This window comes from Nerophis lumbriciformis, linkage group LG30, assembly GCF_033978685.3.
Source record: "Nerophis lumbriciformis linkage group LG30, RoL_Nlum_v2.1, whole genome shotgun sequence".
Taxonomy (NCBI): Eukaryota; Metazoa; Chordata; class Actinopteri; order Syngnathiformes; family Syngnathidae; genus Nerophis; species Nerophis lumbriciformis.
The window spans coordinates 10,799,096-10,812,918 of record NC_084577.2 but is presented as its reverse complement, the minus strand read 5'-3'; the positions used below and the strand labels follow the sequence as shown (position 1 = coordinate 10,812,918).

The window sequence follows — 13,823 nt, the reverse complement described above, 5'->3', positions numbered from 1 at the left end:
TGTAAGACTATGTGTGTAGTTAGCTGAAGTGTGTTACCAAGTGTTGACGAGAGCAAACGAGGCAGTCCATGGGGCAAGCAGGTGATCCGGGGCGAGAGAGAGGCGTCAAAAGTCCAGGGGCAAGCGAGGAGTCAAGGAAACGAGGGAGGCAGTCAAAATCCAGGGCAACGGAAGCTAAACACTGCGGAGGCACGGGAGAACAAACTAGACACGAGGGAAAACACGCAGAGAGAGAGACAGATAGAGATCATAAGCCTTACGGTACACCATGAGAAAACTAAGTTCCCGCGCCGATCCTAGGGTCCACTGGTCTTTTGACCAGCTCGCCCTCATCAGTTCCAGGTGTGCAGATTGCCAGCGAGTGATTGCAGCTGGTGGCTGCTGCAGGGGGGAGACGCGCGCGGCGCGTTCCTGGATGTGCGCACCCGTGGGCGTGTCTTGAGGTGCGCACAGACGGAGCCTCCAAGTGTTCCCGCAGAGGAGGGAGAAGCAGACTGCGCGTGCGCCGTAACAGTATCCCCCCCTATGGACAGATTCCAGATGTCCTGGAAGTCGAACCCCCGAAAAAACAGGAACAACAGTCAAGGGAGGGCGGAGGGGCGAACTGGTGGTGGGTCGCCGGCCCAAGTGTCCCCGAATCCACCGAGGACGAGTCTGGTGGCGGCGGCGAGTAGAACGCCGCTGAGGCCGGCGAGGCGGGCAACCAAGGAACGGCCACCATCTTGGCCGTCGGGAAGGCAGACGCGAGTAGCGCAATGGTGCGTCTCGCCGGAAACGAGGAGGAGACGTCTGAGGCGTGGAAGCAGCAGCGGAAGTCATCGGCGTGGAAGCAGCGGACGTCAAAGCCGGAGACGAGGAGGGCAGCTGAGGAGCAGGCCGAGTTGCTGAAGTCGGCGGAGCAGGCCAAGGTGCTGAAGTCAATGCTGCCGGCCGAGGGGCAGAGGTCGGTGCTGTTGGCTGAGGGGCAGAGGTCGGCGCTGCCGGCCTGGGAGCTGGTGGAGACGAGGGGGCCAGCCTGGGAGCTGGCGGAGACGAGGGGGCCAGCCTGGGAGCTGGCGGAGACGAGGGGGCCAGCCTGGGAGCTGGTGCTAGCTCGGAGGCTAGCCTGGGGACTGGTGCTAGCTCAGAGGCTAGCCTGGGGACTGGTGCTAGCTCAGAGGCTAGCCTGGGGATTGGTGCCAGCTCGGAGGCTAGCCGAGGGGCTGGTGCTAGCTCGGACGCTAGCCGAGGGGCTGGTGCTAGCTCGGACGCTAGCCGAGGGACTGGTGCTAGCTCGGACGCTAGCCGAGGGACTGGTGCTAGCTCGGACGCTAGCCGAGGGACTGGTGCTAGCTCGGACGCTAGCCGAGGGACTGGAGCTAGCTCGGACGCTAGCTGAGGGACTGGTGCTGGTAGCGTGGTTGGTGGGTGCGGCCAGTTAAACTGAAAGATCGATGGTAGCGGTCTTGCTGGCCGCAGCTGTGCTACCTCACCAGTACGGCTGTCTGTACTATTCCCCCCCTCCAAAGGCGGATTCCAGACGCTTCCAGTACACTGAGGAACAGACACTGAGGGTGGAAAGAGGGTGTCCAGGCGGCGAGAAAATTCTTCCTTGCCCATATTGCTACTAAACATGCCTTTCCAAGACATGTCGACAGGACAAGACAAATCCTCCCGTGAGGAGCGAAAAAAAGAAAAAGACATAGTGAATGGGGCAAAAAGAGGAGAGAGAAAAAAAAAATTCACTGGGGGCGGGGCTAATGTCACTGGGGCGGGGCTAAAGAACTGTGCCGTCAGGTCCTTAATAATTTTGGCGGGAACTTACTGTTGTGTTTACTGAGGGGAGGTGACGGCAAACAGACACCAGGGGGCAGTATTTACAATTATTTAATAAATATATAATAATTGAATATAGATATATTATAATAAAATAACAAACACTACTGAACTAAGGAAATGGAGTGTGAACTAGAATACAAGAGTGTGTGGTGTAAGACTATGTGTGTAGTTAGCTGAAGTGTGTTACCAAGTGTTGACGAGAGCAAACGAGGCAGTCCATGGGGCAGGCTGGTGATCCGGGGCGAGAGAGAGGCGTCAAAGTCCAGGGGCAAGCGAGGAGTCAAGGAAACGAGGGAGGCAGTCAAAATCCAGGGCAACGGAAGGTAAACACTGCGGAGGCACGGGAGAACAAACAAGGATGTCAGACACGAGGGAAAACACGCAGAGAGAGAGACAGATAGAGATCATAAGCCTTACGGTACACCATGAGAAAACTAAGTTCCTGCGCCGATCCTAGGGTCCACTGGTCTTTTAACCAGCTCGCCCTCATCAGTTCCAGGTGTGCAGATTGCCAGCGAGTGATTGCAGCTGGTGGCTGCTGCAGGGCGGAGACGTGCGCGGCGCGTTCCTGGATGTGCGCACCCGTGGGCGTGTCCCGAGGTGCGCACAGACGGAGCCTCCAAGTGTTCCCGCAGAGGAGGGAGAAGCAGACTGCGCGTGCGCCGTAACATCAATGACTTCACTATAAAAGTGGGTGACATTGTTATCACCAGAAAAGTTGAGGTCACCTACCTAGGTTCCATTCTAGAGGCTAATCTTTCCTGTGATAAAATGGCAACCAAGGTAATCAAAAAGGTCAACCAACAAACGAGATTTCTCTATAGAATCTCCTCTCTGGTCAACAAAAGCACCATGAGGATTCTAGCGGGAACACTCGTTCAACCCTTTTTCGATTACGCATGCACCTCCTGTTACCCTACCTAGCATCTCCAAAACCTTCAAATCTAAACTCCAAACATCCCAGAACAAGCTAGTCAGATTAATCTAGACCTCCACCCCAGATCACACCTCACTCCTACCCACTTCTCCAAAGTGGGCTGGCTCAGGGTGGAGGACAGAGTAAAACAACTTGCACTGAGCCTTGTCTATAAAATCCGCTACACCTCCCTAATACCGAAGTACATGTAAAACTACTTCCTTAACGTAAATGACTGACATAACCACAACACCAGGGGGAGCTCCACTAACCATGTTAAACCCAGATTCCGATCTAACAAAGGTCTTAACTCATTCTCATTTTATGCCACATCAATGTGGAATGCGCTCCCAACAGGTGTAAAAGAAAGGACATCTCTATCCTCCTTCAAAACCGCAATAAAAGTACACCTCCTGGCAACTTCAACCCTAAACTAACACCCTCCCCGGATTGTAAATAATTAAATGTAGATAATCAAATGTAGATACTTTTTCTTATGCTTTCTGATCTCTCACTCTCTCTTTCTCTCTGTGTCCACTACTTGCTGTACATATCCTACCAAGTCAGACCTACACTGGTTCAATGTCCATTTCTCTGTTCTTAATTGTTGATGACTGAAGTGATGATAACAACCAAACCTACCTCCACCCCCCACATCCCACACCCCGGATTGTAAATAATGTAAATAATTCAATGTATATACTCTGATGATTATCTTGTGTGATGACTGTATTATGATGATAGTATATACCTGATAGTATATATCTGTATCATGAATCAATTTAAGTGGACCCCAATTTAAACAACTTGTATGGAATATGTACTTCACTGTGCAATCTACTAATAAAAGTTTCAATCAATCAATCAAAAACAATTAAACACAACACTACAAGTCTCATGTTTATTGATTTTCCCCAAGACACAACTTATAAATGATAAATGGGTTGTACTTGTATAGCGCTTTTCTACCTTCAAGGTACTCAAAGCGCTTTGACACTACTTCCACATTTACCCATTCACACACACATTCACACACTGATGGAGGGAGCTGCCATGCAAGGCGCTAACCAGCACCCATCAAGAGCAAGGGTGAAGTGTCTTGCTCAAGACACAACGGACATGACGAGGTTGGTACTAGGTGGGGATTGAACCAGGGATCTTCGGGTCACGCACGGCCATTCTTCCACTGCGCCACGCCGTCCCTTGTACTACAAACAACTAGACACCATCTATAAGTTGTGTGTTTTTTGTACAGTCCTAAAGCTATTGAACATTAAACATTTTAAATGTTTCTCAAAAATCAGTAAGATATGTTTTCCCTAAAATAAGACTCTTTGTAGAACCAACCACACACCATCTGCAAGCCACGTGTTTTTAGAAGATATATTGTGTAGTCTTTAAGCTATTAAAAATTAAAAATCCTAAATATTTCGCAAAAATCATTATATGAGTAGTCTTCTTCTACAGACTTCACTGCTGCTTTATTGTGACACTTATGCTTTGCTGTTGCCCCCTGTGGGTTGGCGATAGTACTGCATGATGATGTTATGGAATAAAATGCTTACAATTTGTCACCTTGTAACATGTGATTTACTGTCCCTGATCTTTCTCATGTATACAGTAACCCGGGATCAATGAGTTATGGCAATATTGAAACTTAAGTGAAACATTTAGAGTGGTGGACTGTGGCGGATTATGGTTTTGGTGCAATCCTTGCAATGTTTGGAGAATTTTACATTCACAATCATTATCAAAGACATGACGACGGATGTATTTTATTTAAATGCATTCGAACTCGGAAATAAACGTAAATAAAAGTATGCATACAGCGGAGCCAATGGAAGGTCTTCTATTCCGCCCAATAAATAACCACCCAAAAACCGCCAACAATCCGCCATTTACATTTTGTGACTTGAATATTGACCAAATATTAGTGATATCGTTATTATAAGCGCTAAAGCAGACAAACTATTTATAGCAGCGCCGTGATCACAAGCTTATGTGCGGTTTTTTTTTAATTTCCCCATTGTGGGATAAATAAAAGTCTATCTTATTGTATTTTGACATGATCGACTGGTGAGCTGCTTCCTTGCTTCCTTGCTCGTGGAAGTGTATTCTAAATCATAAATCATGCCTCTCATCCTGATGGTAAAAGAATGAGGACATATTCAGATCACGAGTTCAATTTTGGTGTACAATTTAGATCTGAGTATGAGAACGAGACAAAAAGACACTTTGTTCCACCCCCTTTCTTCTAATTCTTTATCTAAAGAAGACTATAACACAATTATATAAGTAGTCATCCTAATGACTCGGGATGATGCTCGAAACCGGTTTTCCCGATTGTTCGATAAGAAAAGAACCGAGTCCTCGGACCCGAATCCCTTTTTGAGAACTGGTACCCGTTATCGAGACCACTATAGTAAACAAAAAGAGTTGGTTCTTTATTCGAATCCCTAGGAACGACTCCCGTCCCGACAAGAAATGCCCTGTGTGACATCACAAGAAATGACGTCACGTAGCTCAGTCATTTGTCACGGTGGGGTGTAGCGTGCTGCGGTTAGTTCCCGGTGTTGTACCGAAATCTGTTACCCATCGGAATTTGTAAATCCAGGGTGCGATGTTCCCATGTCGTTTGTTTGATGGTTAAACGGCAAGCCCAAAGAGGAGGAGAAGAAGAACGCTTGCGTAAATGGCGTAAACTATCCTTAATGCTGAAACGTCAGTTGTCAGAATTTCAGCATTAATAAATTACACATATTCTGGAAATCAATGACTTACTTTCATTATAGTATGAGTCCATTGTATCAGCTGTTGATTCTCTCTCACACACATACATTTTCCGGATTTAAAGCTATCATGGAATGAAACGTCAGTTGTCAGAATTTCAGCATTAATAAATTACACATATTCTGGAAATCAATGATTTACTTTCATTATAGTATGAGTCCATTGTTATTATTAATGCTGAAATTCTGACAACTGACGTTTCAGCAGGATAGTTTACGCCATTTACGCAAGCGTTCTTCTTCTCCTCCTGTTTGGGCTTGCCGTTTAACCATCAAACAAACATCATGGGAACATCGCCCCCTGGAGTTACAAATTACGATGGGTAACAGATTTCGGTACAACACCTGGACGCTAAACTGACGGCTCCGGACGAAAGCGTGCAGGTAGGAGATGATTTATTTCGCATAAATCATACACATTACAACAGACAGGAACGAAACAAAGGGAAAGCGTGCCGTTCGCACGAGAAGCTAAAGCAAAAACTTACTTAGCACAGGAATACTAGAAGCTAAGGTAACTTTAGCACAGGAATCATGAGCTCGAAAACCAGAATGCCAACGTAACTGTTGCAAATGCAAACAATGAAGCCACGACGAGTGACCGGAAAAGGCAGGCTTAAATAGAGTCTCTGATGAGCGTACAAGGCAGGTGAAAATCAAAAGTAACCATGGTGACTAAAACAAACCCCCGAAGTGCACAAAACAACTAAGGAAGTCAAAAACTAACAGAACATACTGAACAAAACATGATCTGACAAATATATACACCATTTACTGACCTTTTTATAATAAAATATCTGTGAATTAGTATATACAACAGTTTTGTAATATGTAATTAATTAATTCAGTCATTATTAATATACTAATTCAGTCATTATTAATATACTGAGATGAAGAGTATCTTATTTTCAATAAGGTTGAAAGTATTTCTCATATTCTTCTTCTTTGTATATTCATTTGAACAACCTCTTAAACTGGATCATATCACTACAATGTTTAACTTCTTTACTTAATCCATTCCATCATTTAATTCCACATCATTTTAGCTGTTTGCAATTTTACCAAATCATCAAACTTTAATATTTTTGACTCAATAAATAAAGTGTTTGTATGTTCTGTATATCCAACATTATGTATCAGTCTAATTGATCTTTTTTTGTAACACGGTTAACAAATGTAGCGCACATTTGTAGTTATTTCCCCACATTTCTGCACAATAACTCAGATATGGTAATACTATAGTAGCGAGCAGTAGAGAATGTGAAGTGATTTGTTAAACCAAATATTGTGTTTTTTTTCCATATACAACAGGACTCGATAAGAGAATCGATAAGTAATCGGTTCGATAAGAGGATTCGATAATAGGCTCGAACTCGATAATTTCTTATCAAACATCATCCCTACTAATGACAGCAGAGATTGTACAGTAAGTGATGTTTTGTAATGTCTATTGGCTCTCATGAAGTCTGAAGTGAGTAGTAATCAGTGATGTTGAGAGAAAAAAAAGCAGAGGTTGTGATGCATTTTTGAAATTAATGCGCCACGTATGCTTAAAATGAGCAAAATACGTAAATGTTAAATGGTATTATTAATGTGCCTGTTACTACATTACATATATACTTTCAGAATTTATATAAAACCTTAATATATGTGCTCTTGTCTTACATAAGGATTGTGAATGATAGGCACAATTTCAGAAAGGTACAGTTCCCCTTCAACATGTTATTACAATAAAGTTGCTTATCCAGCCAGACTTCTTGAAGTTAGTGTAATGGGGGCTAGCCAGCGTGGCTGCACCAGATGTACGTTGGTAAACCTCACTCCCTGACATCTTCAAATAGTATGCTCGCCGCTGGGTTAGCAGCTCAGGGTTGTTAGCCTAGTCACTAGTGGCTAGCACACTTTCCTCTCAATCGGACGGATGTGGGTTCGCAGTAGCAGTATGAAGAAGATCATAAACACAACGCAGAGCCGCTACAATAATAAATAAATAAATGATAAATGGGTTACACTTGTATAGCGCTTTTCTACCTTAATGGTACTCAAAGCGCTTTGACAGTATTTCCGCATTCACCCATTCACACACACATTCACACACTGATGGCGGGAGCCGCCATGCAAGGCGCTAACCAGCAGCCATCAGGAGCAAGGGGTGAAGTGCCTTGCCCAAGGACACAACGGACGTGACTAGGATGGTAGAAGGTGGGGATTGAACTCCAGTAACCAGCAACCCTCCGATTGCTGGCACGGCCACTCTACCAGCTTTGCCACACCGTCCCCAATAACAATAACACATGATTAAATATCTAATAACAAGTAGCCTACTGATAATGCTGTACAATATTGTACTTTGCTTAGGAGTTTAAGTTTCATGGTTAGGATGGATCAGATAGTTTACAGTGGTTCTCTATTGTGAAATGCAAACCTCTGATTTTACCACGTCCCTTTTTCCAGACCTGTGTTGCCAAGCAATGGGGAGAACAGCAGCAGATTGTATGGTCTGTACAACAAGCATGTTGTGAATAAGGGAAGAGGAGGTGCGGGAGGAGAGAGTGTGGACATATCTACAGCCTCTTACAACCACAACAGCACCTTAATAGAAGACAACACGATCTTATACCGGACTCACAGCATTCAGAGTGGAGACATCAAACAGCTCTCTGAGCAAACCACCGCAGCCTGCACGGTACGCGACATTGGAGGGACCAAGAGCTTGGGAAGGCCCAACCCAGAGGGAACTGACCGGGATATCTTCACCCACAGGTTTTACCAAATTAAACTGAAAACATGTACAAATAATTAAAGCTTGACAGTTACTGGTAAGTAAATGATTTGAAAACTAGCATGCATGGAAAAGATGGGCAAAAAAAATAAGTTTTAGAATGTGGCAAAAGATTGCAAATTCTAAATCAATTATGAGGATATGACGATAACTCCTCAGCTATGTTTTATTATGCTGCCATAAAGTAAATGTTAATGAAAAGTATTTTCATGTTTACTTTTGTTCATAATACAAAATGTCTCATGGCATAATAGCAATATTGTTGCTCATTTCAACTCAAATTCCAATCAACACATTTTGCTCATGCTTGTCTGTTTGTCCAAACAAATATAAATCCCTCCTTCTCTCTTTTTAGGTTGCTGAGCAATGGCGGGAACTCCAAAACAATCAGCCACGGCCTTAATATTATCAAAAATATCGGTGAGCAAACACTCAACAAATTGTAAAGCATGGTTTTCGCCTGCTGTTATCACCTCCAGTGCAGCTACGAACTCTATTTAATTTTGTTTTATTTTGTACAAAGTATAAGAGTAGATTTGTGCATGTCTAAAACATTTAAAACACTTACATTTGGGATAAAGAATCAATATTACACAATATTGCATACATTATCTCTAAATGATATAAAATAAAGCAGTGCCATATTGCTGTTTTTATATAGTATATATCTCCATTGTGTGCTATGTTTTTTTTCATTCTTGTGTAACTCACAATCCAGTTCTACACCTACCAAACCAATCTGCAGTATATGACTGAGACATATGCAACACACGCTTGTTGTTCAGTCACTGTAGCTTTTGGTATACATGTAATAGTGGCCCCTTAGTACAAAACATGTGTCATCCATTATGTTCAGATATAGTAAAACACAATTCTGTTCAATTCATGAGTGACTATCAATGTCTTTCTTACTGTTTTGTTGGTAATAAAAACATGTTAGTACTTGCAAGAGGTTTGTATCAATAAAGATTTACACTTAAGTGTTCATCCAATTTTGGAATACTTTAATTAGAATGAGCAATTGCTCTCTGAGCTGCCACCTTACCGTGGTAGAGGAGTTTGCGTGTCCCAATGATCCTAGGAGCTATGTTGTCCGGGGGCTTTATGCCCCCTGGTAGGGTCTCCCAAGGAAAAAATGGTCCTAGGTGAGGGATCAGACAAAGAGCAGCTCGAAGACCTCCATGACGAATACAAATAAAGGACCCAGATTTCCCTCGCCCGGACGCGGGTCACCGGGGCCCCCCTCTGGAGCCAGTCCCGGAGGCGGGGCACGATGGCGAGTGCCTGGTGGCCGGGCCTGTCCCCATGGAGCCCGGCCGGGCACAGCCCGAAGAGGCAACGTGGGTCCCCCCTCCAATGGGCTCACCACCCATAGCAGGGGCCATAGAGGTCGGGTGCAGTGTGAGCTGGGCGGCAGCCGAGGGCAGGGCACTTGGCGGTCCATCCTCGGCTACAGAAGCTAGCTCTTGGGACGTGGAACGTCACCTCGCTGGGGGGTAAGGAGCCTGAGCTAGTGACGAGGTCGAGAAGTTCCGGCTAGATATAGTCGGACTCACTTCGACGCACAGCAAGGGCTCTGGAACCAGTTCTCTCGAGAGGGGCTGGACTCTCTTCCACTCTGGCGTTGCCGGCAATGAGAGGCGACGGGCTGGAGTGGCAATTCTTGTTGCCTCCCCGGCTCAGAGCCTGCACGTTGGAGTTCAACTCGGTGGACGAGAGGGTAGCTTCCCTCCGCCTTCGGATGGAGGGACGGGTCCTGACTGTGGTTTGCGCTTACGCGCCAAACGGCAGCTCAGAGTACCCACCCTTTTTGGATTCGCTCGAGGGAGTACTTGAGAGTGCTCCCCCGGGTGATTCCCTCGTCCTACTGAGGGACTTCAATGCTCATGTTGGCAGTGACAGTGAAACCTGGAGAGGCGTGATTGGGAAGAATGGCCGCCCGGATCTGAACCCGAGTGGTGTTTTGTTATTGGACTTTTGTGCCCGTCACAGATTGTCCATAATGAACACCATGTTCAAACATAAGGGTGTCCATATGTGCACTTGGCACCAGGACACCCTAGGCCGCAGTTCCATGATCGACTTTGTAGTTGTGTCATCGGATTTGCGGCCTCATGTTTTGGACACGCGGGTGAAGAGAGGGGAGGAGCTTTCAACCGATCACCACCTGGTGGTGAGTTGGCTGCGATGGTGGGGGAGGATGCCGGACAGACCTGGCAGGCCCAAACGCATTGTGAGGGTTTGCTGGGAACGTCTGGCAGAGTCTCCTGTCAGAGAGAGTTTCAATTCCCACCTCCGGAAGAACTTTAAACATGTCATGAGGGAGGTGCTGGACTTTGAGTCCGAGTGGACCATGTTCCGCGCCTCTATTGTCGAGGCAGCTGATTGGAGCTGTGGCCGCAAGGTAGTTGGTGCCTGTCGTGGCGGTAATCCTAGAACCCGTTGGTGGACACTGGCGGTGAGGGATGCCGTCAAGCTGAAGAAGGAGTCCTATCGGGTTCTTTTGGCTCATAGGACTCCTGAGGCAGCGGACAGGTACCGACAGGCCAAGCGGTGTGCGGCTTCAGCGGTTGCAGAGGCAAAAACTCGGACATGGGAGGAGTTCGGGGAAGCCATGGAAAACGACTTCCGGACGGCTTTGAAGCGATTCTGGACCACCATTCGCCGCCTCAGGAAGGGGAAGCAGTGCACTATCAACACCCTGTATGGTGAGGATGGTGTTCTGCCGACCTCGACTGCGGATGTTGTGGATCGGTGGAGAGAATACTTCGAAGACCTCCTCAATCCCACCAACACGTCTTCCTATGAGGAAGCAGTCCCTGGGGAGTCTGTGGTGGGCTCTTCTATTTCTGGGGCTGAGGTTGCTGAGGTAGTTAAAAAGCTCCTCGGTGGCAGGGCCCCGGGGGTAGATGAGATCCGCCCGGAGTTCCTTAAGGCTCTGGATGCTGTGGGGCTGTCTTGGTTGACAAGACTCTGCAGCATCGCGTGGACATCGGGGGCGCTACCTCTGGATTGGCAGACCGGGGTGGTGGTTCCTCTCTTTAAGAAGGGGAACCGGAGGGTGTGTTCTAACTATCGTGGGATCACACTCCTCAGCCTTCCCGGTAAGGTCTATTCAGGTGTACTGGAGAGGAGGCTACGCCGGATAGTCGAACCTCGGATTCAGGAGGAACAGTGTGGTTTTCGTCCTGGTCGTGGAACTGTGGACCAGCTCTATACTCTCGGCAGGGTCCTTGAGGGTGCAAGGGAGTTTGACCAACCAGTCTACATGTGCTTTGTGGACTTGGAGAAGGCATTCGACCGTGTCCCTCGGGAAGTCCTGTGGGGAGTGCTCAGAGAGTATGGGGTATCGGACTGTCTGATTTTGGCGGTCCGCTCCCTGTATGATCAGTGTCAGAGCTTGGTCCGCATTGCCAGCAGTAAGTCGGACACGTTTCCAGTGAGGGTTGGACTCCGCCAAGGCTGCCCTTTGTCACCGATTCTGTTCATAACTTTTATGGACAGAATTTCTAGGCGCAGTCAAGGCGTTGAGGGGATCCGGTTTGGTGGCTGCAGGATTAGGTCTCTGCTTTTTGCAGATGATGTGGTCCTGATGGCTTCATCTGGCCAGAATCTTCAGCTCTCGCTGGATCGGTTCGCAGCCGAGTGTGAAGCGACTGGGATGAGAATCAGCACCTCCAAGTCAGAGTCCATGGTTCTCGCCCGGAAAAGGGTGGAGTGCCATCTCCGGGTTGGGGAGGAGACCCTGCCCCAAGGGGAGGAGTTCAAGTACCTCGGAGTCTTGTTCACGAGTGAGGGAAGAGTGGATCGTGAGATCGACAGGTGGTACGGTGCGGCATCTTCAGTAATGCGGACGCTGTATCGATCCGTTGTGGTGAAGAAGGAGCTGAGCCGGAAGGCAAAGCTCTCAATTTACCGGTCGATCTACGTTCCCATCCTCACCTATGGTCATGAGCTTTGGGTTATGACCGAAAGGACAAGATCACGGGTACAAGCGGCCGAAATGAGTTTGCTCCGCCGGGTGGCAGGGCTCTCCCTTAGAGATAGGGTGAGAAGCTCTGTCATCCGGGGGGAGCTCAAAGTACATCGAGAGGAGCCAGATGAGGTGGTTCGGTTCATCTGGTCAGGATGCCACCCGATCGCCTCCCTCGGGAGGTGTTTAGGGCACGTCCGACCGGTAGGAGGCCACAGGGAAGACCCAGGACACGTTGGGAAGACTATGTCTCCCGGCTGGCCTGGGAACGCCTCGGGATCCCCCGGGAGGAGCTGGACGAAGTGGCTGGGGAGAGGGAAGTCTGGGCTTCCCTACTTAGGCTGCTTCCCCCGCGACCCGACCTCGGATAAGCGGAAGAAGATGGATGTATGGATGGATGGATGAATGGATAATTAGAATGATGTTTGCTGACCGATAAATTGATTAATATTTATGTGACAATCGGCACCTGGGAATCAATTCTTTGTGATGCCTACATGATCTACATGTTTACATGTAGGTTAAACGGAGTATAGTGGGGTTTGGGTGGGCTCAAGCACTGTAACCCTGAAAAAAAAAGATATTTTGTCAAGAAAAATGGATGGATGCAAGTTCATTGCAAAAAAAATTCTACAACTTAACTTAATCAGACTTTTCTTGTCTTTTGATTATCCAGCTTTCTTGTATCAGGAATACAGAGATACATCTAAGATGCAGGAGATTGAACAAAGACGTCAACGTGAGCATCTCTCCCCTAGTGGCATGTTGGCAGGGTCCAATGTCTCATCAACACCAGTGTTACAGCTCCAGCTGAGGAACAGTGCTCGTTCACTCAGCTTATGGCAGAACCTTGAAGTAGTGCAGGCCAGTGGACTGCTTACCCAGTTGCCACCTAAAGAAATTATAATGCAAGAGGTAAGCAAGAAAACTTTGTAATTGTATTTTATTTAACAGTGATTCCAAAAATATTTATTACAAATTCTGAGGAAAAGTGTGGGTGCGGCTCAGACCAGACAGCTGCTATTTAGAGAGACAGTTGGACGTGGTCACGGCCAACAATGACCTTTAACGCTATAGTATTACTATGCTTATGTATTCCTCTGTGCACATGTGACTATAGTTCTCGTTTTCTTTTTGTACACTATTAATATTTTATTGGAGTGTGTTCATAACCTCGGATCACCGAAAAAATGAAGACCACCCTTTTAAAAATATTATAATGTTTAATAGAAATTACCATCTTTTGAGGGGGACGGGGAGTTTGCCCAGTAAAAGGCGTCTGAACATGGATTCAAACCTACTTGTAACACATTTTGTTGATCAGTTTTTATACTTTCCATACCGTTTACGATGTTGTGGACGAATTTATAGATTTTACTGGCCCCAAAAGAGCGGACCACCGCACACCAAAGAAGACGACTTCAGTGGTTTCAGTGCACAGGCAGAGGAGGAAGATAAAGATAAAGACTGCGCTTTCCTGTAGGCTGAAGCCAAGGGGCCCCACCCACTTTAGGGTTCCCCATATTGACAGAGGAATGCAGGCAG

The 13,823-nt window shown here is 46.7% G+C and overlaps 1 protein-coding gene across 1 annotated transcript in view; it reads left to right on the top strand.

Moving 5' to 3' along the window:
- Positions 1-13,823, top strand: part of ngef (neuronal guanine nucleotide exchange factor) — a 91,649-nt gene that overhangs the window by 33,642 nt on the left and 44,184 nt on the right. Inside the window, exons 3-5 of the mRNA XM_061925542.1 lie at positions 7,978-8,286; positions 8,661-8,725; positions 12,955-13,193. Of these exons, the coding sequence (XP_061781526.1) occupies positions 7,978-8,286; positions 8,661-8,725; positions 12,955-13,193 (613 nt within the window). The remainder of the gene's footprint in view (positions 1-7,977; positions 8,287-8,660; positions 8,726-12,954; positions 13,194-13,823) is intronic.